General features: G+C 39.7%; 1 protein-coding gene across 8 annotated transcripts in view; it reads right to left on the reverse strand.

The window, feature by feature from the left end:
• Nucleotides 1-27,710, reverse strand: part of PTK2B (protein tyrosine kinase 2 beta) — a 107,357-nt gene that overhangs the window by 5,625 nt on the left and 74,022 nt on the right. For 4 of the 8 annotated variants that reach the window (XM_087883339.1, XM_034421235.3, XM_034421234.3 and 1 more), the window contains 15 exons: nt 27,456-27,502; nt 26,807-26,860; nt 24,522-24,619; nt 23,335-23,419; nt 21,858-21,958; nt 21,558-21,673; nt 19,666-19,766; nt 13,568-13,657; nt 13,097-13,301; nt 12,511-12,619; nt 9,574-9,639; nt 7,721-7,846; nt 3,161-3,307; nt 2,661-2,699; nt 122-149 (listed from right to left, as the gene is read on the reverse strand). In XM_087883339.1, the coding sequence (XP_087739465.1) occupies nt 122-149; nt 2,661-2,699; nt 3,161-3,307; nt 7,721-7,846; nt 9,574-9,639; nt 12,511-12,619; nt 13,097-13,301; nt 13,568-13,657; nt 19,666-19,766; nt 21,558-21,673; nt 21,858-21,958; nt 23,335-23,419; nt 24,522-24,619; nt 26,807-26,860; nt 27,456-27,502 (1,412 nt within the window). The remainder of the gene's footprint in view (nt 1-121; nt 150-2,660; nt 2,700-3,160; nt 3,308-7,720; nt 7,847-9,573; nt 9,640-12,510; nt 12,620-13,096; nt 13,302-13,567; nt 13,658-19,665; nt 19,767-21,557; nt 21,674-21,857; nt 21,959-23,334; nt 23,420-24,521; nt 24,620-26,806; nt 26,861-27,455; nt 27,503-27,710) is intronic. The other 4 variants (XM_087883342.1, XM_087883341.1, XM_034421239.3 and 1 more) reach the window with 1 other exon arrangement.

Consider the following 27,710-nt stretch of genomic DNA (forward strand, 5'->3'; position numbering starts at 1 on the left):
TGGGTAAACATCCTTCACTGGACAGAAGGAGAGGCAAAATACACAGAATCAATAGAAAATAGATAAAAAGAATAGATAACATTAATTTGTGAAGAACAGTCAGCTTGGGAGAGATACTCACTGTAGCTTGTTTCCTTCTCTGGCAGTTTCTGAAAAGAATAAAACAAAACAAAATCAATAAACCATTTGACACCTGCAGCAAAAATGCTACACAAAGGCTTCAACTTCAGAAGGAAGTTCCAGCTTTCCAAGGATTGAAGTTCTAGTCCACCAAGCAGAGAGCTCATTTGGAAGTTTGACGCATCAGAGGAGAGATCACACATGTCTAGGCAGTTGTCTGGACCCCTCTTTTATTATCGAATGAGACTCGGTTTTTTTTGCATCAGTAATAAGAGCTTTCCTTTTCCTCCATTGGAGGATAAAGCAAGGGTCACACAAACAACTGCAAAGTTGATGTTGGAGAGAAGGAAGGAAGGAAAGTCAAGCAAAGCCCCACAGCTCCCAAAACAGCAGTATAGCAATGCTTCAGTAAAGAACTACAATTGTACTGAAGCCTCAAGGTCTACCTTCAAAAGAACTGGGGAGTTCTAGGAAGTACAGCATTGTTTCTCAATCCTGGCAACCTTTAAGATGCATGGACGTCAATTCCCCAAACTCATACCAATTGGGGAATTCTGGGAGTTGAAGTCCAGGCACCTTTAAGTTGCCAAGGTTAGAAACACTGAATAACAGCAAAGGGTGGTTTGGCAGTAAAATATGGAGGGATAAAGGAGAGTCCATTACATGTAACAAGTCTTAGGTGAGATTGTGAATTGTCAATCTGGGGGTGGGGGGGAACGTAGTATTAGGAACAAAAATGAAAGAAAAGGCTATTTAAAAATAAAGTAAATATAGACAGTCCTCGACTTTCAACCACAATTGAGCCCAACATTTCTGTTGCTAAGCAAGGCAGTTAAGTGAGTTTTGCCCCATTTTGTGACTTTTTGTCACAGTTATTAAGAGAATTACTGCAGCTGTTAACTGAATCATGAGGTCATTAACTGGCTTCCCTCATTGACTTTGCTTGTCAGAAGCTGCCTGGGAAGGTTACAAATGGTGGTCATATGACCTCAGAACAGTGAAAACTGTCATAAATACATGACAATTGCCTTATATTTTGCTGATAAAGAAATAAAGGGAGACTAGTATAGATCTATTTCAAGCTATTTAGCTCTCATCAGCTAGCCATACCCTTACTCAGATTTGAACTTGGACTGCCTGCATATTAGGCAGTTGTATTAACATCTGAGCCACAAGTTCTCCTCCCTTTATCAATTTGAGCCAGGGGAGAGATTAAGTGTTGAGGGCTCCTGGATTGGAGCTGAAAGGCGAAAGGGAAGCAGTATGCTCCCTCCCATAGGGTAGGGAGTAGGGGTAGACCAGGTGCTTTGCTAGAAAAACACTGTGTGTGTGTGTGTGTGTGTGTGTGTGGTGTACTTCTAACAAGTGGCTTACTTCACAAAAATGTTATTTTAGGACTTGTGCCCAGACTTGTCTGAACTATATGGGGGAACTTAAAGAAAGTTTGAGGGACAGTTGAAAAGGGTGCCACATTGGGGCAAAAGCCATTGGTTCTTAGGAAGAGCTGGTTGAAAACCTGATTCTAAAAACTAATTCTCCAGAAAGTTTAGAGAGAGAGAAAAAATCAAACTCCATATTGGTCTGGGAAGAGTGCTCAAGGCAAGATGTTATTTTTTGATCTGTGAGCTGGCGGAAAAGTAAACCAATATAAACTATGCTCTGATCATCCCCAATTTCCTATTCTGTCCTTGAAAACTACAGTATAGCTAGCAAGTGGTCTATCCTTACTGTTCTAACGTGGAACAAGTAAAGGACAGCAGTCATTAGATTTCCCTGTTTAATTAAATTAATTAATTTAAAGGCTGCCCAACTCCGAACAACTGTAGCTGACTTAAAAGTGAGAAACAATAAAAATTGAGAAACAGATCATGGGCCTCGTGAAAAGAAAGCCACCCAGAACAATATTTGCATCCCATTTAAAGCAACTTAGTCTTGTACTTCCAGGCATAAATTTGCTTCATTACACTGTACATCAATTTGCAAATTATTTTTGGCAAATTGGCAAAAAGGGCACAAAGTGTACACTTTCACAAACATTTATCCTAAAAAGCGCAATTCTTTCTAAAAGCAAGTCTAGTATTACTTAATACATTAATGGTTTATTTATATATTTCCAAACCTGCATCCTTATATTAATTATTTATATACTTCTAGACCTGCAACCTTCTCACCAGCCTACTGCCCAATAGTGAAAAAAGTAAGACCTGTGAAAAAGTGCATTATTTTTTGTTTAATTTAGGTGCTCATAGTTTGGGAAAACACACTTCTAAATCAGGGAAATGCAGAGAAGGAGACCCTGCTACTGAATCAAAATAATAAGCACCTTCGGGCTGTTTTGTGTGAAAAGAATTTCTTTGGATATTCTGTTGCGTGTTATACCCATGATAATTTGATTCAGTCACTGGCTAATTTCTATGATTGTTTTTCAGACTTTATCTGGTTTTGAAATTGTCAGCAGAAGAGATAAAGGCTATGAAAGAGTGAAGAGAGCAGAGGTTGGGCCATGATGCCAGGGAAGGTGGCCCTTTGAGTAAACTTACTGGGCGGTTAGAATTGCTCTTCACAGAAGCCATGGGGTCCTGTGATAGAGAAGAGGGGCAAAATCAATAATAATAATAAAACCAAGTATTTTGAGTCATGCACTGAATGAAGAAATAACATCTTCACCAAAGGTGAAACCTGGAGCACCTAAACTGGCAAAAACGCAACTTTCAACCCAAGAGAACTCATTTAAAGAAATGTTAAATCTCAGTTTAAATAAGTGGAAAAACCAAGCATTGCTATTTGGAACCCCTAGCAGGCTGATCTACAAAAAGGAAGAAAAATGCTCTTAAAGGCTATTTAGAGCTTTTCCATATGGGCCCTTGGGCTGGTTTTGCGGTATTGTACGACTCTCCCATCCAATCACCTTTGGTTTTTACCAGAAGCAACAAAAGGACCGTGTTACGTGAAACAGCCTTCTCTGAATTTAATAAGATAGCTGGAAGGTAACAAATCTTATTATCCCAATGGTTCTGTTCTGTTTCCTTCACTCACTGACCAAAGCTTTTTCTTCCTGCCGAAGCCACTGATAGTCCTCCACCATCTGCTTCTGCTGTTTATCGAGGAGCTGACGCATTTTAGCCCGTTCCATCTCCCACAGTTTCTGGGCTTCTTCCCGGCTACTGGGCCTAAGGAAATCCTCCTCCTTAGAAAAGAAGGAAAAGAATGGAAAGTGAGAGGCTTTTTTCCCTGAGATAGCAATTCCAAATCTCTACTTGGTTACCAGTCCTACAAAAGACCTTAGGGATTGGGACACAAATGAGCCAGAAGTTAAAATGATGAGATATGAATTTCAGGGACGGGTCACCTGAGATAGAAAGATCATTCAGGCTAACGTATTTGGGCTGCAACAATGTTGGTGACCACTGCATGGCAGCAGAGATACTAAATCTTTCTGCATCTCTTTGCAGCTATCTAGTGGTCATCAACATTTTTGTAGGAGAGAGGGGGGGAGAGAGAGAGGGAGGGAGGGAAGGAGAGAAAGAGAGAGAGAGAGAGAGAGAAGCCTAAGGGTACCTCACTGCAGAGGTTTGGGTCCTCAGAGGGATGAGGGACAATTTACAGTTCTAGATAGCCATTGTTGAGTGTTGATGTGAAGGGGGAGGAAGAATTTGCTGAGTTTTACAGGGACCATAACATGGCTAAGCTTAAGATTGATATGATTTTCGGAGTTTAAAAAAAAAGGGAGAGTTGGGGGGGGCGGGTTTAAAGGATACATTGAAAATTTAATTAGTCTAAAATCCAAATAAATTCTGGAACCGTACCAAAACAAAAATGCTCATACCTTTTATGAGCATTCTGAAGCTCTTTCCTTTGGCAAAATAAATAGCAGAGCCAATTGGCTTCAACAGTACTTCAATAAATAATTCCAATGTACTTCAAATATGTTTGTCAGCGGAAATTGCTAACAGTAAAGCAGATTAAAAGCGTCTGTCACTCCATTTGCAGAGGAAGGATGTTCCAATGTGCAACTCTGGATCTATTTAATTGCTGAACCATTTTGCCCAACAAAGAAATCTGAAATGCACTGAGGACAAGTCCTCAAATTATGTTTGTTCCTATATTTGGTTGTATCACTTTTCTTGTTAATGGACACACCTCACTTTTTACTTCTTAAATGAAACCTGAGCTGAAGGTTCTTGGATTCCTTGAACTTTTTCTAGGAAAGTCTCCAACAGCCACAGGATGACTTTGGCTCAGAGGTAAGCAAAGGATTAGAGATGAAAAAAGGAAAAAGGTTGTACTTGGTTAGCTTGAATTCACTCATCAGGACTCCTCTTGACTTAATATTTTTTATTATTGTTTGTTTCCTGAACAAAGGAAGATCTTGGCTATGTAAGATTTATTATTATATGGGTCAACATTACAGGCAAAGAAATAGCAATTTCAAGCACAACCATTCCCCCGCCCCCATGTCAATCCTCTAAGGCAATAGAACGTTCTAGAACCTTCCTCAATAGATAGGACTGTAATGAAAGCAGGCTAGGCAGGACTAATCGATAAAAAAGACATATAAGCGAATTAGGCAAGAACATTTGCATAAGCAGTAAAAAGAGTAGCACAAAGGACAACAACAGCTATAAAACAAAGCAAGATAATGTCCTCCTTCCAGACCATAGCTTCTCACATACATCTGTTGATTTGTTGCCTGTATGTCTAAAAGATGCAGGCCTGCGTCTGATTGTATATTTCAACTCCACAAAGGCTTATGTTCGGGTCCATCTCATCCACCTTCATTATTAGAGTTTCTTATATTCTGGCAATTTGTTGCTAGAGAACCTCAGCCAGACCTTGGGTGAATTAATGGTACCACCTAGCAATATGCATGAAAATGGAATCAACTAGTCTCCTGGCCTCATATCTAGTCATTCTTTATGGAGTGAGTCAGGCTGCTTGTTGCCTAGCAACATGTATTAGGAGCTTGGGGAAAGACTGAAACTTTTGTCAATGTGACAAAGGAAACAGGAAAGCTACTTCACAATGCTTCATAGAGTTCTCTGTTTAAGAGAAAGGCGGGGTGGGTGGGTGGGTTGCAGTTTTTTTATTTAACAACCGGAGCATCTTAGTGAGGAAAGAATGATAATGACAAAGTCTGTTCTCAGGCTTCCACCTCTATCTGTGCTTGAATGTTTGAATGCTACAAGAAAGCCTACATGCACCTTATTTATGAATTGATTGCCATTTTTATCAAGAGGGCTTACATAGGAGAGGAAGTACTATGAAGTACACTGGGCTGTGAAGAATTCATCAGAGAAATCTCCACTGAAGTAGGACTTAAACTTGTGTTGCCCTGCCCAAACCCAACACTTAACCTCTACACTATACTGGCACCCAATGCATCTGACAACCTTCATATGACATCTGGGAATTTGATAATTGACAACCCACCAACAGCAAATGGAGATTCATTCTACTCAAGTTGAGCATATGAAAACTCAAGCTGTGTTTTTGTCATCTTAGTCACAAAATTCAGTTCATAACCCAATCTCAGGATCAATTACTATTTTTTAAATTCAGGAATGGTTACACATTGGTGTAGAGTTGTGCATGTTGAAATAATTCAACTGGAGGACAGGTTATCAGGTCTCAGAGCTTTAGAACTTGACCCTCAGGGATTAAATGTGAAAAATACAGTGCTTAAGAGATTAGATTCCAGAGAAAACCAGCAGGTCTGAAGTTGAACAATATTTAGGACCATTCCACATTAGCACCTAAGTATGGCATAAAAATGTCCTGGCAACCTCTTTTTTTTCTTCCATGTGCTCATGATGTTGGTTTGATCTCACCTTCAATCCATAAAGGCAGCTTAAAACTCCCCTTAGCTTTCCTGATGGTTTTCCCCTTTAAGCAGCTGATTAGTGATAGTGGCAGAATGGTTGCATGGTGAATTTGGGGAGAGGAACAGATGGCTAAATCTATCCATCTAATCATCTGCCAAAACTCATTGCCTCCCACCATATTGAGATGAATGATCAGTGCATGTTTTTCATCTTGGTTAGGGATGTGTGTGGAAAGGGAAGTCTCTCTTGTCAACATGCTCTGTACACTGTAAGTAACAACAACATCATTTGCCACAACTGTGTGTGTGGTAGGCCAGAGACCACCAATGGGAGAAGGAATTTTCATACCACTGTAGCTTTCTGCTGGCTTAAAGGCTGGTGGACATTAATTTATTTCAGTCATGAGAAAAAGTTCTGAATCACTCTATGGTGGAACCTGATGGACAGGAGAGCAAAGCTAATAGCCAATCAGGAAGCCAAGCAAACATTAAGTTGCTTCCTTGGGCATTGCTTTTCACTTTGAAGGCAAAATCTGAAATATTTCACATAAGTAGCCTTAACATGATTCATTCCAAAAATAAAATAAACAGCAAATATCCTTCTCCTCTGTTCAGATTAGACTCCTGGTCAATAGGAGGTAGTTTTAACAGTTTCCCCTATAGGCAGTATCAAGTCAGATTGGAATGGTGGAGGATAGGATCCATTTTTTGATGGTTTATTTATTATTATTGTTTTATTGCTGTTGTTGAAGAATATTGTTATTATACATTTTATTAATTGTTCTGGGCAGCTTTGGGAGGAAGAGCAGTCTCAATTGAAATAACCTCATAGAAACAAAAGCTCCCATTGGAGTTGTAAATGCGCCAATTAAGCCATAAAATGTTTCATCTAATTTGGCCTTGAGATTTAATTTTTGAGAGTATTGGCGGTGATGTGAGGTAAAACTTTAATTCAAGTAATTTGACCTGTTTTCAGAAAATGAGAGAACCCAGGATGTCATTAGCACTGTATTGTAATTTTAATTTATAATAACTCTGTAAAGTAAATCAGTTAGAAGGGGAGCCCAAGACTAAGAGGGAGAGGACTAAGGAAAGTCTTTTTGAAGTTGGGTGGTCTTCAGAAGTCTAATATATAAATATAAATAAATCAGGTGCGCGTGAGATTCTAAAGTGACACCTTGCCTTCTCCTACTGAGCCAAGATCCAAGCACTTCTGGATGGTAACTAAGGTATTGGTCAGAATGATATGGTGAGACCCATCTCCCAGAATGGGTCCATCTTCAGCCACAGAAATTCACTTAGTCACTCTCAGTCCTACGTTCTTCACATTATTGGTGCTGTGAGGAAAATTGAAGGGGGACTACTACCCATATCATTTTAAGCTTCTGAGTGAAAGACAGGATATAAATCTAAAAAACAGAATAATTGGGAGATATCTTCTCATTTCATCAATAAAAAACCCATCTTTTCTCTTATTCCAGTTCCTTTTCATTACTGTGCTGACATTGGTCATCAATTTTATCAGGTTGAAAATTACTAACTTGAAGCGAACTCTCCTGAAAATTTATTGAAGGAAATATAAAACATATAGTGTATGGGAGATTGCAACTCTTGTAGTCTCACAACAACCTACCAAGGTCAGCCAAAGCTTTCCACTCACTCACTTACTCACTCACTCCAATGTCTCTTCCCACCCCCACCGCCTTTGTAGCCTTGAAGGCGCCATCTTGCATTTGTTTTCAGGCTGAGTCTCAGGCCAGCTGGCCAGCATTGTCTTACCCTCATGCTGTGGCGCTTGAAGACATTGTGTCTGTTGAGAGGTGGGGTATGCAGAGAGTTGACAGGTGATGGGTACTCGATGGGGCTGGTGAGCGTTGGTGAGCTGGCACACAGACCCTCGGGCACCTGGAAAGGTGGAAGGAAAAGGCAGCGGGCACAAAACAATAGACACAGCATAAGCAGTAGGCACACAAACTGAGCAGAGAAAGCACTCCAGAAACACTTATATAAGACATTGTTCCATATTTTAGCAAGCAATATTAGATATTTTTGCCAGACAAGCTTTTTAAGATTTTCAGAACAGATTTTAGAATCCAAATTAAGAAGCACCAGAAATTATCCTGATCAGGTCTGGTGCCTTAATTTTACTTCAGAAAAAGAGAAGTCACCTTAACTTTTTAATTTGTCATCAGTTTCTCTCAATTGTGAAAGCCTCTTAAAATTTCACATATATTGACATTTTAAATATTTAAAACTGAGATTCCCAAGTATAAGGTAGTGCATTTTGTCAATTGTCTTGAAAAATATGTGTCATCTTTTTATAGTGAAAATAAAATATCAAAAAATCAGCAAAGAATACCAGCAGGTTTAAGGATGTCCATGTTTGAAATCTCTTCACAAAAAACAAAAACAAAAAAACAACCCATGGGCAAAATTAATAGACCAAATTATATAAGGTAAAGGTAAAGTTTCCCCTGTCCAGTCACATCCGACTCTAGGGGGTGATGTTCATATCCGTTTCCTAGCCGCAGGAGTCTGCATTGTCCAAAGACACTTTTGCTGTTACCTTACTACAGAAGTGGTACCTATTTATCTACTTGAATTTGCTTGCTTTCAACTATAAACACACAAATAAATCAACACACAGGTGTGGTGTCATTACGGAAATGAAAATGGGGCTATGAATGGAATAAATTATCTTTAAAATTGGCATTACTAGCCCATAAGGTGCAATGCAGGACAAGAATAATACAATAATACAGTATTCTGATTAGATTTTTACAAGTGCATCTTGAGCGAAGTGATATATTTGCAGAATTGCAAGCACTCTTTTCAAAAGTAAATGTCAGGTAAACAAGCCAAATGCAATACAATAAAGTGGTGAGATCAGTCAATGTGGTGAACTTTTAAATTAAATTAAAACTGAGATGTAATTGCAGATGAAGATTTTGAAAGTTTATATGCAAACACTGAAGGATCACGTTGATTACTTGGTTTAGAAATGTGGAGAGTTACCAGACCATGCTTTTATTTTGAAATGATGCTCTCATGCTGGAAGGTGAAAAAATGATGATGGCTATGATCATGTGATTAAAGCACGACCCCTTAGATAAGCCTAACCCTAACCTTTGCCTGCCTCATTGAGAGGGTTTTACAGAAGACCTACCCATACCATGTTTCCCCGAAAATAAGACCCTGTCTTATATTTTTTTGAACCCTAAAATAAGCGCTCAGTCTTATTGCCATGCGCTCAAAAGCCCGATTGGGCTTATTATCAGGGGATGTCTTATTTTGGGGGAAACAGGGCAATTGTATCTCTTATATGCTTTCCCTCCTCTACTTGCACTTCAGCAAAACTTTTAAGCAAAGAGGACAGAACAAATGAAAGGTGTTCCTTTATCGGAGGTTGTAGGGGACGCCATCCATCTGGAATCACCTCTGGAGGGAAGCATCAAGCAGCTACTGCATGTCCAACAGGGAATGGGAATGAGGGAAGGAAAGTGGTGCTTATCAACAACTCAGAAGAAATGAATAAACAGAAGCCAAGAAAAAGCCAAAGGCAAAAGAGATGCTTTAGTTCTCAAAGCATGAACAGAACAAAACTTAGCATTCGGAAACTTCTTGGATCTTACCTGGAACTGCAGCTTAGGGGCCAGTAAATTGGTCTGAGGAGGTGGTTTGTACTTTGGTCTGCTGGGCTGAGAGGAATAAGAAAAACAACTACATAGCAAGGCTGCTAAAAGAGGAGGATAGACTCACATATCTGGAAATAATTGCTATATTTACTTCTTTCAATGTCTTAACTTTTTAAATAGCAAATCTATAAATATTTGTAAATATGCACAAACATGCGCTTCATGCACACTGCAGAAATATATAGAATAGAATGAGCTAAAAGGGACCCTGGAGGTCTTCTAGCCCAGCCCCCTGCTCAAGCAGGCGAACCTATACCATTTCAGATACCATTTCTTTGAGACCGCCTTCTACCACATAGCTCCCAACGACTGGTAAGATCCCACAGAGTTGGTCTCCTCCGGGTCCCGTCAGCTAAACAATGTCGGCTGGCGGGCCCGTGGGGGAGGGCCTTCTCTGTGGCTGCCCCGGCTCTCTGGAACCAATTACCTCCTGAGATCCAGACTGCCCCCACCCTATTGGCCTTCCGCAAAGTGGTGAAGACTTGGCTCTTCCAGCAGGCCTGAGGCCGTTGATCTCGTTATAGTGATCTTGCGAGACCCGGCCACGAATTGGAGTGCATGTGTTTTAACGTTTTTAAAGTTTTTAATGTTTTAATGTTTTTCTTTTTAACATTTTTATGGGATTGTTCGCATTGCTTTATTCTTTGTTGTAAGCCGCCTAGAGTCCCTTGGGAGTTGGGCAGCATAGAAATACGACTAAATAAATAAATAAATAAATAAATAAATAAATAAATAAATAAATAAATAAATAAATAAATAAGTGACTGCCTAGACTCTTCTTAGAAACATCCAGTGATGGACCGCCCACAATTTCTGGAGTATAACACTTAATACAGCATCTCCATTAAATCCATGAAACAAAAATGACCACTCCCAATAATAATAATATTAATTATGTTTCTTCTAACCATGTTTTAATTCTAATCCAATAATTTCTCGCTTCTGAACATGTCCACCACATATGATAGTATGATTCCTGATGTCTGATGGCATTATTCCAACATTTAGCTGATTTGTCTTTAAACATTTTTGCCAATTTTTCAGGTGGCATATGCCATGTATAAAACATTTTATATTGGTTCTCTTTATATGCAGTGGACATTGTTAATTTATAATTCCTTTCCCATAGCTGCTGCCATTTATCTAGTTCAATTGAATATCCAAAATGTTTTGCCCAAGCTATCATTGTTTCCTTTACTTGCTCTTCTTCCAATTCAATACTAAGTAAGAAGTTGTATATTTTTTTGATTATTTTATCATCTGTTCCAGTGAGTATCCTATCCAGATCTGTCATATTAATTATGTTCTAAGCCCTTAATGAAAATCAGTTTGTGTAGTACTTAAGGCATCAGGCTAGAAACCAGGAGTTTGTGAGTTCTAGTCCTGCTTTAGGCACAAAACCAGCTGGGTGACCTTGGCCAGTCATACTCTCCTAGCCCTAGGAAGAAGGCAATGGCAAACCACTTCCAAAATCTTGCTGAGAAAACTACAGGGACTAATCCATGCAGTTGCCAGGAATAAGACATATCTGAAGGCTTAAAAATCTTTTTAAAACAGGCATGTTGAATTAAGAATTAAGGTGTTAGTCATGTTAATCACATAATTTTATTACAATGGCCACCCCAGATGGTCAAAGAAAAAGGAAGAGGAAATAAAAGAAATGGAGTTAGGGTTTTATTCCTGCAGAAATTTTAACCAAGTGTCTTTTATTGACATTGAGAAATGTTTTTCATCATAATGCAGCTCAAATATACCTTCTGATGAAGTTTAGGTTGTTTATAATGTATTGAATCCAGAACTATTGGCTTTCATACCTAAACTTTTGTAATATCCAAATGTTTCTTTCCTCTTGTTTTATTACCATGAAAATATTTGAGAGAATAATAACATATGGACAATGACTTTCTGAATATCAGAATCAGGAGCTTTTATCCAAACAGCCTCCCACCCACCACACATATGTCTAAGTTAGACATTGTTTGTTTGTTTATTTGTCAAGTACGTATTAGATAATATATATAAGTATAAGCATGGATTGAATACATGAAATGGATACGAATAAAAGGGAACATTAGGACAGGGACGGTAGGCACGCTGGTGCGCTTATGCACGCCCCTTACAGACGTTTTAGGAATGGGGTGAGGTCAACAGTAGACAGTCTTAGGTTAAAATTTGGGGGGGGGGGGTTGGGATGAAACCACAGACTCAGGTAGTATATTCCAGGCATTGACCATTCTGTTGTCTTCCATCTTCTTACAAAATGTAGTCAGTAATTATGAAATTTTCACAATTTTTACTGGATGACACAGAAAATGTAACTTACTTTATTATCAGTCATGGGTTCTGTTTTGCCTTTCCAATTATTCTGCTGTATATAACAACAGCGAAAACATTTTAAAAATATTGCCTGGGAGGACAGATCATGAAGATCAGAAGCCGAAAATAAAATTATTCAGAACTCAAGAGTTGGTGGTGGATTAGTAACTGACGTAATTGGGGTTTATATTCTCTGCAAATGTTAATATCGAACTGGTGGCATTTTAAAAAGAATGGATTTTTATTCATTTTGTATTGAACTGATTGTGGCTGATAATCAATAACAACAACAACAAAAAAAAGTCTGAAGATCAGCTCAGGAGTGAAATATACAATACCTTTCTTTTTTAAAAAGGGTGAATCCCGAGGAATCACAGAAATGGCTCCTACAGTGTTAAAGCAAGGAACCTAGGATGGAAATGCCTGTTTTGATGGCAAAGCCTGTATGATTTTTTCCAAAACCAATGGTGGGTTGTTAGAAGGCCACATCTTTTTCACATCCAAGCTAAAAAAATATATGTCCATATCTGCTGAACATTTCTAGCAAAATCTTCTCACCTTTGGAGGGGGCTCTTGGAAAGAGGTAGGCTCCATAATTTTGGGGGGCCGGCGGCGATTATTCTTCTCTTGTTCCCGTGCAATCTCCTTCTCCATCTGGTAAATGTCACTGAAATTCAGAAACGGAAGGGAAAGGGAAGAGCACCATTTAGCTTATCCACGAGCTCCATCTGCTGCCTATAGAATGCTCTGTAGGGCTTTTCTTTCTGCGGTTTGTAAATATTTTACAAGACCATGCCATCTAATTTATGCAAAGGGCTTAGACCTTTTTTTTTGGTCTATAGATGATGCTAGCTGGGATTGATGGGATACTGAATCCAATATAATTGTCCTCCTGCTCCACGTCCCTGCAGCTTTTAAGGTTCAGTGAATTGAAATCTCAGAATGGTTTGGAGTACTGGCTGATTGGAGTTTTTGTTATTGTGTGAGTGGCTTTGGATATGAAACTTATTGACAAACGAAACCAGAATATATTTTGCCCAATAAGAAAAATTCTGAAGATTTGCTTATATAACCTATTCAGGTTGCAGAACATTCCTTTTTTTGTGCAATTTTTTTGGAAGACAAGGCTGGAAGTATCACTTACCTTAAACTACACACCAATTCTTTGAATTTGGGCCTGTCATTAGGGTCATAATCCCAACAGCGTGTCATCAGAGCATATAGGATAGGCGGACAGGCATCTGGTTTAGGGAGACGGTCTCCTTTCTCCAGCACCCCAATGACATCTTTGTTCTCCAACCAGAAGAAAGGCTGTTTGCCATAGCTAAGGATCTCCCACATGCAAACAGCTGTAGACAAAAGGAAATGTTTTAGAAATTGCTTGTTGTTTGGGATAAACTGGCAGTGCCTGATGATAGAATCCATTTTTCAACCACCAATTTAGAGGGTGGACTTGGATGTTTAAATAATGCCACTTGTTTATAAAGAAGTTTGGGGAAGGTGACAGAGCTTGAAGAAGTGCCATATTAAACAATTTCTTGTTGGCATGCAGGTACAGGTAAGTTCTTCATCTGAAGGATGTAGACATGGCTTTCCTAGCCAATCTTCTACTCACCAAACATCCAAACGTCACTGGCAGAGGTGAAACGGCGAAAGTTGATTGACTCTGGAGCCATCCACTTGATGGGTAGGCGAGTCACTGATGCTGAGTTGTAGGAAAAAGAAATTAGAGTGAAATGTATTAACTTTATAAGTAAAGGTAAAGGTTCCTCTCGCACATATGTGCTAGTCGTTCCCGACTCTAGGGGGCTGTGCTCATCTGCGTTTCAAAGCCGAAGAGCCAGCGCTGTCTGAAGACGTCTCCATGGTCATGTGGCCAGCATGACTAAATGCCAAAGGTGCACGGAATGCTGTTACCTTCCCACCAAAGGTGATCCCTATTTTTCTATTTGCATTTTTTATGTGCTTTTGAACTGCTAGGTTGGCAGAAGCTGGGACAAGTAACTGGAGCTTACCCTGTTACGCGGCACTAGAGTTTCAAACTGCTGAACTGCCAACCTTTCAATCGACAAGCTCAGCATCTTAGCCACTGAACCACCGCATCCCTTTATAACTTTATAGCTAGATACATTTTCTCAGTTTTGTGAATCAGAAAGAATTTCCAGACAAACAAACCATTCATTTCCCAAGCCTTACAACACATGTTTAAATGAAATTGGAATACATCCAAATTGACTTTGTGGGATCCTTGATGCTTTCTGAGCTTGATTGTTTTCTCACACAAGTTTCATTACCCAACTAGGTAACATCATCAGTGCCCTAAATTGTCTTTATCCTTTTCTGATCATGTTGAAGTTTAATGTATCTCAAGCATGGGCACATCTATATTTTTAAAGTGCAAAACTTACATAAATTAAGTTCTGTAAGTTATGTTCACTGTTGCCTTCAAGCTGGTCAATGGCTGAATGTCCTTTGTGCCCAACCTGAAGTCGTGTCACTGTGCATATGTTTAATATGAACAGGGGGAGAGCCTTCTCTGTGGGGGCACCTGCCCTCTGGAATGAACTGCCTCCGGAGATTCGCATGATCCCCAACCTACATACCTTTCGCTGTGCCCTTAAGACTCTTTTGTTTCAACAGGCCGGGCTGGCTTAGAAAATGAATTTTAATTGGGTGTTTGTAGTTTTTAATATATGGGCCAAATTTTTAATATATTTTAAACTGTTTTTAAATTTTGTGGGTATATGTTGTTTTAATATGGCTGTACACCGCTCTGAGTCCTTCAGGAGAAGGGTGGTATAAAAATTTAATAAATAATAATAATAATAATAATAATAATAATAATAATAATAATAATAATAAATGTAAAGATTTCTCTGAAACTATAAAACTCCCTTCATTTCCTAGAACTCCCCCATCTCACTGGATCTACATAAGTCATACTTTATGCAGTAAAATTACAGAATTGGTTATTTAATCCATCAAGCCCAACCCCCTATTTTCTGCAGGAATCTGTATGAAATCATTTCTGACGGATGGCTGTCAGATGGATCCTTTTTGAGAGGATTCTTAGGAAGATCAACTGTAGAAAGTTACTGAATATCCCAGGTTAACTAAGATAGCAGTAAGCTGTTATACAGTAGCCCTCTTGAATGCCTAAGTCTGGCAAAGGGTCTATGACAATTCCCCACAGCCAACTTGCCATGGGACAAGAATTACACTAATATCAAAGAAATAGTGGAATGGAATCATTAGAGAAAGCTTGCCGAAGGAGGGCAAATGACATTTGGATGACAAACTACTTTAAATAATTAAATTGATTTGTTGAATTGTCCTGCAGCCAATTGTTCTGGTGAGTTGTCCCACGGTAAGTTGGCTGCGGCAAGTTGGCTGCGACGAGTTGTCCCATTCTGACTGGGGCAAAACAACAAGCTTTTTAGGTACTGCAGTATGCCTGCATTACAGAAATTACTCTGAGCTGTGGATAGTGTTCTACGATAACTGTGGCCAACTCGCTATGGCCAACTCGCCACAGGATATCTCGCTGCAGAACAATTCACTATGGCCAACTTGTCATGGGACAATTTGCTGTGGGACAAGAGTTACACTACTATTGAAGAAATAGTCTAATAGAATCATTAAAGAAAGGATGCCAAAGGAAGGACAAAATGAAATGTGAATGATGTGACCTCCACATCCAAATTTATAAATATGTGAAACTTCCATCTTCCAAATCAGATGCTGTCTTTTATCTAATCAACAGGCTATGGATGTGTCTTTGGGGGTTATTTCCAACCCTGCTTTCTCCCATATGTTTATCTGGAAATGCTAAGGACTGAACCTAAAACATATTTCATGAAAGTTATATTCCAATGCACTTATACAAGAGCCATTATGCCCAAGCTTTTTACTGCTTCTCTTTACATGTACTGCCAGTGGATTGTAAGGATGAGAAGATGCATTGACAGAAAACAGACCAGAAGCAGGGATTCTTCAGCTCCAAACACTTGTTATTCCCAGTTTCTGTGTCAGAGAGTGGGCTTTCAACTACTCAATAGTCATTGTTGTGCTATCCAGCTTCTTTCTCCCACTCGCATGCAAATTGACTCAGATACATATAGATGGTTTTTCTCTCTCTCGGTGGTGTCTAAGAGTAAACAAGACTTTCACAGCAGAGTTTAATTGAGCAGAGAGAAGAAACAAAAGAGAGGAGGAGGAAGAAGAAGAGGAAAGGTAGGCGGGAAACAGACTCTGCCTTATTGCCTTTTTCCAGATTGCTGTTGTTTCTTGAACAATGCTGTTGCCTGCACATCGCGTGTGAATGGCCCATTGCTTGCTGTTGATCTAGCTAAGATAGCTTCTGGGAATACATAGGGAAGCTAGCTCCCAAGAACGCAATGACTGAATGCAGCGACAAGAGTTTGACAGAGGAGGCCAAGTGGGAGATTCTTATTTTGTTTGATGCTTTTGTCATCAGAGGAACATAGAAGAGGAGGAAAATTGCTCTGTGATTTACAAGGAATATGCCAAATTTGTTTTTCACCCTGAAGACAACAGGCCAGAGGTGGGTTTCAGCAGGTTCTGACCAGTTCTGGAGAACTGGTAGCGGAAATTTTGAGTAGTTCGGAGAACTGGTAAATACCACCTCTGATTGGCCCCACCCTATCTAGTCCCAGGCGATCAGGAGGAAATAGGGATTTTGCAGTATCCTTCCCCTGAAGTGGGGTGGGAATGAAGATTTTATACTATCCTTCCCCTGCCATGCCCACCAAGCCACACCCACCAAGCCACGCCCACAGAACTGGTAGTAAAAAATTTTGAAACCCACCACTGCAACAGGCACTGTATATACTATGAGTGCAAGCTCATTGCTCTCTTGGAAAAGATGAAATGGGTAGAAGAAAAGAAATGTCCGCTTTCCAGCTTAATAAGAAGGATGGAGAATTTTGTTGCATTGGTTATAAGGACCACTCACAGAAGGACAACTTACTTCTGTCTGACCTTTAAAGGAGGAAGCAATGGGTCATGGTGTTTGGAGACTCTTTTTTGAGGGGGTTAGGAAGATTTGAAAAAAAGATACTGAAAATATAATTGTCTATGATTCATACGAGAAAAGAAATTGGAGAGGACAGCTTAGGAAACGGTTGCAGATACTTTCATTGCATAAGAATGAAAGGGATGCATATATAACATTGGACATAATCACCAATAAGGTGTACTGAAGAAAGAAAGTTATAAAAAGTACAATGCAAACAGAACTTAGATTTTCAAGGATACACGAAACAACAAATTAGGCAATTCAGATAGTAAAAGGAAGAACGTTTATGTGGTTCCTTTTCAGTCAGGATTCAGGCTGGGCCATATTATTGAGACAGCATTGGTGAATGACCTTTGGAGAGCTTGGGATGGGGATGGGATATCTATTCAGCCCTTTCTGTGGCTTTTGAGACCATCGACCATGGTATCTTGCTGGACTGGTTCAGGGATTGGGAGTGGATGACACTGTTTTATGATGGCCCTCCTCTTTTCTCCATGGTCACCCCAGTCAATGCTGTCGGGGAAGAGACACCCATTCCTAGGTCCTGTTGTGTGGGGTCTCTCAGGGCTTGGGTCTCTCTCCCTTTCTATTTAACATCTATATGAAGCTGCCGGACGACATCATCCAGCAGCATGGGGTTTGGTGTCATCAATTTATTTATTTTTATTATTAATTAATTAATTAATTAATTAATTAATTAATTTAGACTTCTATACTGCTTCATAGTGCTATACAGCCCTCTCTAAGCAGTTTACAAAGTTAGCATACAGCATATTGCATATTAGCATATTGCATTAGCATATTGCCCCCAACAATCTGGGTCCTCATTTTACCCACCTCGGAAGGATGGAAGGCTGAGTCAACCTTGAGCCGGTGAGATTTGATCTGCTGATCTGCTGAACTAGCAGTCAGCTGAAGTAGCTGCAGTACTGCACTCTAACCACTGCACCACCTCGGCTTTTTAATATGGAATAGCTTCCCAATTAGAATGTGAAGGACCCTTTAACTTTCTGGAGGACCAAAAAGACCTGTCTTTTCTCCATGAATCGGGCTAGAAGAGGAATCAAAGAGGAAATCTATGTTAAAATTGAACAGCCTTCTTTCAACAAAGGGGGAGGGGCAGGGGTGAAATCCAGCAGGTTCTGACAGGATCTGGAGAACCAGTAGTGGAAATTTTGAGCAGTTCGGAGAACCGGCAAATATCACCTCTGGCTGGCCCCAGGAGTGGGGGGGGAATGGGAATTTTGCAGTATCCTTCCCTTGGAGTGGGGTGGGAACGGAGATTTTGCAATATCCTTTCCCCAGGAGTGGAGAGGGAATGGGGATTTTGCAGTATCCTTCCCCTGCCATGCCCACCAAGCCACACCATGCCCACCAAGCCACACCCACAGAACCGTTAGTAAAAAAATTTAGATTTCACCACTGGGGACAGGTACAACACCATTTATCTCCTGTTTACAATACAGCCCTTTCAGTAATCCCAAGACAGTTCTACACTGATTTCCATTCTGATTTAGGTGACTCTGAGGACACAAATTAATTCCTAGGTAGTTTCAACAACCCTCAGAATATTAACGACTAGCTACTTGCAGAGAATGTAAATTTCTTCCATTCTCCATCAATTACTTAAAACTGAAGAAGCTTCTTGGATGAAAAGCAAAATGTGTTAAAGAAAAATCAGAAAGTCCAGTTGCTTTTAAAATAAAGGCACCTTTGGGACAACTATGACCTGAATGAATGAGACCCTCCATAGACAATCCTTCATTAGCATTCCAAATAATCCCAAACGATTGGAACTTCCTGGGTATAACTAGGGGTATAACTGCCTTACAGGGTCAAAGCACTGACCTATTTATTAGAGAACTGCATAACATTTGTGGAGAAAAGAGTTTGTTTAGCCTTTGAGTGTCAGGCCAGTAGCAATGAAGAGATAAAGCTGGGATAGAAGAGTAATTTATTGTAAATTTAGTCTAATAATATAATTACTTCTTATGCATTTAACAATTTTCTACTACATCTCATTAAAAATTAAATTTGCAGTAATTCCGGAGGGCCTCCAAAGGCTTTTGAGATTGCCTGTTGTCCTGGGAAACATTGTCTCTTCTGGCTGACAATAATTCTTCAAGATCTTAATCAAATCTTTATGATGGTCATAGATCAGAATAAGATATAATTTTTTTCACCTCAGCTACCTAAGAGCTTGGCCAGTGGAGATGTAGAAGAAAGAAACACTTGAATTCTTCTATATATTCTACCGAGAAGCTAATAGTGCATGTGCAATAATAGCTGAATAAAAATATATTTTTAAATGCATATACCCTGTTTCCCCTAAAGTACGACATCCCCTGATAATAAGGCCAATCGGGCTTTTGAGCGCATGGTCTAAAATAAGCCCCCCTAAATAAGCCCTCCCTGAAAATATTTAAACGCATATGCATCCGGTTCCCGCCATTTCCTCTGGTTAGGGGTAGGGAGACAGAGTTGGAAATCAGGTAAGATGGCAAGAGAGCCCCGTCTTGCTCTACACCCCCCAAATAATAAGACCTCCCCGAAAATAAGGCCAAATGCTTATTTCGGGGTTCAAAAAAATATAAGACAGGGGCTTATTTTCAGGGAAACACGGTAATATGAAGTTTACCCTCAAAGTCTGGGTTTTTCCCAGCTCCTTTCCATACCTTTGTAATATTCATCATCCTCAATGTATCTGGAAAGTCCAAAATCTCCTAGTTTGACACACTCAGGCAAAGCCACCAGCACATTACGGACTGCAATGTCCCTGCAGATAATAAAATGAGCTAGTTATTCTCTTCTGTGAAGATTTGAATAGCTGCAGAGCAAAATAGGTGTGTAACAGGAAATATGAACAAAAACAGGAGTTCAAGAGATTCAATGATCATTGATCTGGCCATATTTTCATTTTTTGCACCGCTGTGTAACATAGCTCCATAAAAGTGATAGGCTTGGTATTTCAGTATGTCGGTGCTCAATGGTTATCTCATAATCAGGAGATTAGTGAAAAAGCAGGAGGAATTAACAGAAAATGAATCTTCACTTGTTTCACCTCTGACTGCCATCACAACTGCTGAAAGTGGGGTGGGTTTGTGTGTGTGTGAAGAATGATGCTTGGAGGTAACTACTATAGGGATCATGAGTCCCCACACCAAGCTAAAACATGTCCCAAAAGTTGTCCCACCAACTATTGAACATGATTTTATCACTTCTCTCAATGGAGAAGACTAAGTAAGTCTCCTACTTACTTCGATTCACTGGTTCTTATGAATTTAAGATTCATAATTCATAATAAGGATTCACTGCTCCTTATGAATTTTGAAATTCACTTTTTGCATTTGCTTGGGCATTGTTCAATTATAATCTCTAATTTATCCCTGCATCTTACAAAACAATAATTGTGAAAAGATTGGATTGGATGTCTTTCAGCATTGATTTGGCTATAATCAGGGATGAGTTCTACTTACCTTTACTACCAGTTCGCAACAGGCTCGCGCGCACGTGCTCGCTTCACTCACGCGCCTTGCTTCTGTGCATGTGCCTTGCTTCTGCACATGCGCAGATCACTGATGATGACATCCGGGGTGGTGGGCGGGGCCTCCCACCAATTTTACTATCGGTCCGAACCAGGGGCAACCCATCACTGGCTATAATGCTAATTTATTAGGCTTTTAAAAATGACCTTGAGCTGCCTGAGAACCTCAATTTTCAGCAGTTTCTGGTGATGCCACATGAGGTTAACTTGAAGCTCTTTTGTAAAAGGTCAAATATACAGCAATCTGTGATATTCTAGCTCTACTTGCAATATGCTTCTGCTCCATCTGGCACATAACATTGCATTCCAATTCCAATTCCAATGGAGAACAATTAAGGAGCATCCCTTCCTCCAAAGACCAATTCTCCAAAGACATTCCATATGTTCCTCAAACATTTTCAACACCAAAAGCCAACTGCCATGTCCTCGTACATTGTACAAGGGCTGAGAATCTCTTCTTGGTGATTGCAAAGAGTAATGATGGGCAACCTACGGCTTGTGAGCCACATGAGACTCCAGCACATTATTTGCAGTGCTCATAGTCCTCACAGAATGGATAAGATGGAGTTTTTGAGTCCTTTTTTGTGTTTTAAGAGACTGGAGTAAAATAGAGGTGGCAAACCAGGTTTCTTAATCCTTCCAGGAACTTAAGTTATTCACTGAATTCTTTGGAACACCTGATGAAACCAAGTAACTGCACTATTTTTCCCAGTTTTGGGGCGGGGGGATTCAAAAGGTGAAATGGGCACCTTAAGAAAGCATTCCACTACTTTTGCCACTGAATTTCCTTCTTTCCCAAAAATTCCAGAATTGCAGTTCCTTTCTCACCAATCCTTAGGCACCATAGAAAGACAGAGGCAAAAAGTTGCCCATTCTGGCCTAGAAGCTACATCATGTAGGAGGCTGGATTCCATTTAGCCCTGGAGTTGGTGCAAGAATATGCCCAGAGAAAACTCTGTCTGAGTATGTACATATCTTTACATGCCATCTATTATTTTACATTAAAATAAAAAGCCCTTGTACCTGTGCACACAGTTGATAGCCTCCAGGTAAGCCATGGCTTTGCAAATCTGCAAGGTATACAGGATAAGTGTCTGCACCTTCAGGTGGGCCTTGTTCTGTTCGAGGTAGTGTCCCAGCTGCAAAGGGAAGATGAAAAATCTGGATAGAAATCTATTTCTAAAACTTTCTTTCCAAAGAAGCTCAGACTCAAGAGGTTCCTTCCATTTTCTTGCTTCTTTGCTTCCTTGGTTTTTTTTTTTGGGGGGGGGGGGGTTAGATTCAACTTCCCAACTCCCATTGCTTTGGGTACCATCAGCTCACCTCTCCATAAGGATAGAGTTCCATAACAATCCATGTTGGCTCCTCCTCCGTGATGCCAATCAGTTTCACAATGTGGGGATGGTCCATCTTTTTCATGAGCACTGTAGGTTACATTGGGGTTAATCTTGACACACGGGCCATTTTCATTTTCAGCCCTGATTTCAGAGATCCCCTGAGAACATATCTTATTCTTAGAGATGTATTAGCATCAGTTTGCCTCCACAGCAGGATTAATGCTCTCCTCCCTTCTATCCAATAAAAAATTATTTTAAAATCCTTTGTTTCATTGTCAAGCTTCTTTCCTTTCCTTCTATTTGTTGAAGTTGCTATAATCGATCAATTAAATTAATAGCATTTTTATGATGTCCGGTAATATTATTCTCTTATTTAGTTTGAAAAGCCTATTTTCACTGATTTAAAAGTCAAGGGCACTTGTCCAGTTAAGCATTTACTTGAAAATACAACTGTTCTACAGTGCTTCACTTGATGCGATGGAACAGACCTTAGGAAAACAGAGGATGGAAAATGACCAGGGGTGAAATGCTACCGGTTCGGACCGGTTTTCCTGAACTGGTAGTAAAAAATGCTACCAGTTCAGGCAAACTGGTATTTCCGATGATCAGCTGGGTGACGATCAGTTGTGACGTATGATTTATATTAGCTAGAATCGTCGGATTTCCTGCTTTCTAGCTAATCTAAATCATGTGGCACAACAGATTCTCCCCCCTCACTGTTCTACTTACCTTTGCAGACTCAGATTGCTTCAAAATGTTCCTTTTTTAGCACTGTGTGGGCGTGCCTCAGGTGTGCATGTGCACGCTTAGTGCACGCTTGGTTAACAGACTCATGGAACCGGTAGCAGACTTCAGAGGATTTCACCGCTGAACATGACACTTACAAAAGGAAGCAAGCCCAGCAAAGCTTGGTAAATTCAGGAAACAAGAACTGCTAGATTTCTGGAAAGGCCCTTATTAACACCAGTAGGGTTTTGTAACAGAATCTTGAAAGCCCATCAAAGCAGTTGTCCAGCTCAACTTATACCTAGCATAATTAAGGAATAACTCTTTCTTGTATCTTTCCCCTCCTCTGGACTTGGGAATCTTTTCTATAACTGCTTTGTTTTCTCTTGTAACTGTTGGGCTGCCTCCTCTGCTTTTTTTTGCAAGCTGTAGAATTGCAAGTTTGGTGCATGCTGTTTGTTGCTTTGACAGGCAAGTACACTGAACATGAGATAAACCCATTCCTCACTCAGACATTTAATTTGGAGACAGCATGGGGAAGAGAGCAAAAATTTTAAATATGGCAACTCTAAAAGCTCACCCTGAGAAAATTCGAAGAAATCACACCCAGAGAAGCTGTCTCTTCCCACAACTACTGCCATTGCACCATTCAGTCATTGCTATTGTGGCACTGCACCAGATGTGGGAGGAAATGGCATTTTAGTTCACGTGTTCACATAAAGAGGGAGTCTACGTACTTGCTTCACTCATGAACTTCTCCTTGTTCTCAGCAGTGCAATCTTTCTTGCAGGTTTTCACAGCAACACTAACTCGCTCTCCACTCTGAAAGAAGAGGGTGATCCCAATATTAAAAAGGGAAGGGAGAAGGGGAAGAAGGAGGAGGTGAAGGAGAAGGAGAAAGAGAAGGAGAAGATGGGGAGGAGAAGGAGGAGGGGGAGGAGGAGGAAGAAGAAGAAGAGGAGGAGGAGGAAGCTGGTCTGCTTAACTTCAGCTCTTTTGGACAAAACACAAAAAGCTGGAGTTCATGTATGTTAATCTTTTCCATAGGAACAAGTGCCTCTATTGGCTTTTTAAAACTGTAGCAATAGCTCTGGGGTCAGACCAAAGATCCAGAAACCAATGTCCAAAGGAAACCAACAGCCAGAATATTCTCACCTATCTTCAAATTTGTAATAATTTTAATGGTCCTACACCACAACTAAATCATGTGCATGTTTCACATGTAGTTTGGCACCAGGGATAGGTTTCTCTCAGTCTTAAGGTCTTTCTAATGTTCAAATAACAAAATAGGCATATAAATGTCTGTCTATCTAAATGTCTCTATATTGATGACACATTTCCCTTGATTTTTTTTTCATTAAGAAGTTGAATGCACACTGTTCTTTGGCAGGTGATCTCTCATACTTCTCCTTGTGCCATTTATGATTCATACTATTTATTTATTGGTTCGATTTATATGCTGCCCTTTTCCGGAGACTCAGGGCAGCTTACAATGCGTTAAACAATAGCTTTCATACTTTTGTATATACCTGCTTAGTAGGGCTTTCGGCCCCACCCTAAGCGGTGTTCTTTTTTATACAAAGTCAGCTTATTGCCCCCACAAACCGGGTCCTCATTTTACCTACCTCAAAAGGATGGAAGGCTGAGTCAACCTTGAGCCTGGTGAGATTTGAACTTGCAATAATTGCAGGCAGCTGGTATTACTTAACAGTGCTTTAGTCTGCTGCGCCACCAAGGCTCACTACACCTCTCCATTCTAGTCTACAGACCAAAGGCAGTCTAGTAAATTGCTCTTCATAACAGCTGGACTAGAATTGTCATGAAGCCAGCTGGACCCTGGCGCATAATGAAATTGCAGTCCAGCACATTTGATGCTTGTCTGATTAGGGAAGACTAGGATAAAATCCTACTGCTCCAGACTCACCTCATTGAGGAAGACACCTTCATAGACTTCTCCAAAGAAACCTTCTCCCAGGATCCTGCCCAGGGAAACATCTTCTCGAGAAATCACAAACTGTTGGGCTGTGCAAGGAATAGAATGGCGGGACATATCAACTTGTCAGATGTGAATAACAACAACAACAACATGTAACTCCTCAATACCACATCATAATTTAGAAAGCCTGCCATTTTGCAGGCTGGCCAAGTTTTGATTCAACTATAACTACAGGCAGGAGGAGAGTGACATCCTGCAGAGATTGCAGTCATGAAAACACATTCAAGTCTCATCTGTCCATAAAGAGTGGTCTTCAACAAATTCAGAAGCTCAGCAGCAATTTGGGAATGGTAGCACTGGCTACAATTTTTCACGGTTGTTTTTAGTAGTGTGGCTTCCCCTCCCCCAACTCATATTCAGATACAATATTTACCACAAAGATATAGAACTCATCACTTGAAAAGGCTTCCATCCCCTCTCCACCCAGGATTGGACTCAAATTTACCACTATGAATCTTTTGCCAACTTTCTAACCCTCAAGTTAGGCCCTCCATCATCATCATCAGAATACTGCACTTTGCTTCAAAATTTAATCTATATGCATTTTTTGCTGCAATTTTCTACTATTTCTTCCCTTCCCTGTCTCAGTCTTAGTAGCTGCATTCATCCAATAGCCTTAATCTGGTTTCTGAATTAGCTAATTTTCCTAGTTTGCACAATACACTGAACCTTAAACTAATGAAACAAGCTGGCTGTGCACAGTATGCTAAGCTATGAAAATCCTATGGCTATTTAAAATTAATCAAGGTTGATGTGATGGAAGGTAGTCTGGGATCCCAGGAAGAAAGGAATACATTCCAGGGAAGCAAGAAGCAATTCAGTTCAGATAGTTTGTGGGAGAGAAAGAGGCTGAAGATGGCTTCTTTCTAATAGTATGTGCTTTATGAGGGTGATAGTCTGCTTTACTTTGGCAAGATTATGTCTGTAGGTGAGGATCAATAAAGAAATCTACTGGGGAGAATCACAATATGTCTTTTGTGGTTTTTGGAGCCTGATATTAAATATATTGTGAAAAAGCAGCTGCTGTTTAAGCACATTATGTGAATACAGAAAATGGCTGCATCTGCATGATTCACTTTAATTCAAATGGCTGCCATCTGCGGAAAGCTGCATACAGAGTGATTTAAGAGAAGATGAATGAGTTATCCCCGTTCAATGAGGTGCATTTACCTTGACAAGTAACCAGTCCCCTCTTTCCCCCAGAGCTTAATAATAATAATAATGATAATGATAATAGCTTAATAATAGCTTAATAAGAGCTTAATAATGTGTGTGCTGGAACCCGGAAGAGCAATAGGACCACGACTGGTGTGCCCGGAGAGATGGCTCTGCATGCCACTTCCAGCACGTGTGCCATAGGTTTGCCATCATGGTTATAGGGAAATTGCTCTAACCTCTTGATCACCTCGATTGTCCTCTTGTGAACCATCTCTAGTTCCACTGTATCCTTTTTGAGGTATGGCAATCAGACCTGATCATAACATACCAGATGCGTTCACACCACTGACTTATATAAAAGCATTACACTACTGGCATCTCTATTTTCAATACAATTTATTTTTATCCCCCATGTTCCGCTGGCCTTTTTTTTTTTTTTAAACAACAGATGCACAGTGTTCACACATGCATTAGTCCAAGATTTCTCACCTCATCAATCACTGCTAACTCTGGTTCAATTAGTCTATATAAGTAGTTAGGACTTTTGGCATCAATGTGTGTTGGTTATACTTTATTTTTGTAAGGTTGTTCTAAGCTTTTGTTTCCATTAATGGTAGCCAGAGGCAAAGTGTGATTCTCTTCTGGAATTACACAATATGGCTGACTTAGAGAGGGTAATTTCTGAAATGTTTAATTAAATTGAATTAAAATGGTCCTCTCCAGTCTTACTGCTGTTTGTTCACATAACATGATAGCCCTACCCGTGACTCCATTAAGCATATTTTAGAAATCAGACATGGGATAATGGGGTTAGTGTGTTTCAATGCTCACATAACAATTATAAAACATTTAATGATGTTATTTCTTTGAACCGCCTATTTTATTTTTAAAAACCCCTTTCTTTTACATTGGTACATCACATTATTCTGGGTACCATTTCTGCATAATAATTCAGCCACCTAATCCTTTCTATATGTTAATCCAGTCTAAAAGTACAGTTGAAGAAGCCCTAACCCTATATGATTTTAGAAAAGGGGACCAAGATCTGAACCAACCTCCAGATATGGGTCTGGATGCTTCATCTGGAATCTCAGCATAAATGTCAGAATCTGGAATAAAACATTATCTGTTACTTCAGTATAAATAATCTTTCCCACAAATATATCCCATCATTTTGTTCATAAAGATATAACATGGGATGCTTCCAGAAGATTTTATTGTGTTCTCTAACTTAGCTTATTTTTCACAGAAAAAATAAAAATAAACACAAGGGAGGGGAATAAGGAATTTCCAAATGACCTTTTATGACCAGCATTAAAAGCTGGTGACTTGGATGAACTAATCCTGGCTGGAAAAAGAAGCTGGCATTTCTCAAATTTTCACTATCCTTTCTGGACAGTTGAATAATTATGTTAGACATTACTTCTGGATAGAACATTCAATTTTCTGTTTCATTTTTGACTTTCATCAGAGAAGCATGGCATGATTTTGTATGTTTCAGAAATCTATTTGATTAGAAATGATAGGACAACAAAAATAATTATACATCCGCCTACTCTGAGTAAACTCCATCATTCCATGACTTCTGTTAAAAATGGCAATGCCAGAGATTAAAACAGATCAAAACTCCCGAGTACACAGTTCATATATCTGATGTCATCAATCCTCATTGATCTGATAGCGGTGAGGTAAAATTCAACTTACCGCTGCTGAAGCTCTCTGTCAGTTTGGATCTCTTTTCTTCTATATGCCTGTGGCAGAAAGATAATGAGGAACAGAACTGGGTTTGCTCATTTCCTTTTTCTGAGATTTTATTTTTACAAAGAATAGAATAGAATAGAATAGAATAGAATAGAATAGAATAGAATAGAATAGAATAGAATAGAATAGAATAGAATAGAATTTTTATTGGCCAAGTGTGATTGGACACACAAGGAACTTGTCTTGGTGCATATGCTC

The sequence above is a fragment of the Pantherophis guttatus genome, chromosome 1, assembly GCF_059756535.1.
Source record: "Pantherophis guttatus breed Tessera chromosome 1, ASM5975653v1, whole genome shotgun sequence".
Taxonomy (NCBI): domain Eukaryota; kingdom Metazoa; phylum Chordata; class Lepidosauria; order Squamata; family Colubridae; genus Pantherophis; species Pantherophis guttatus.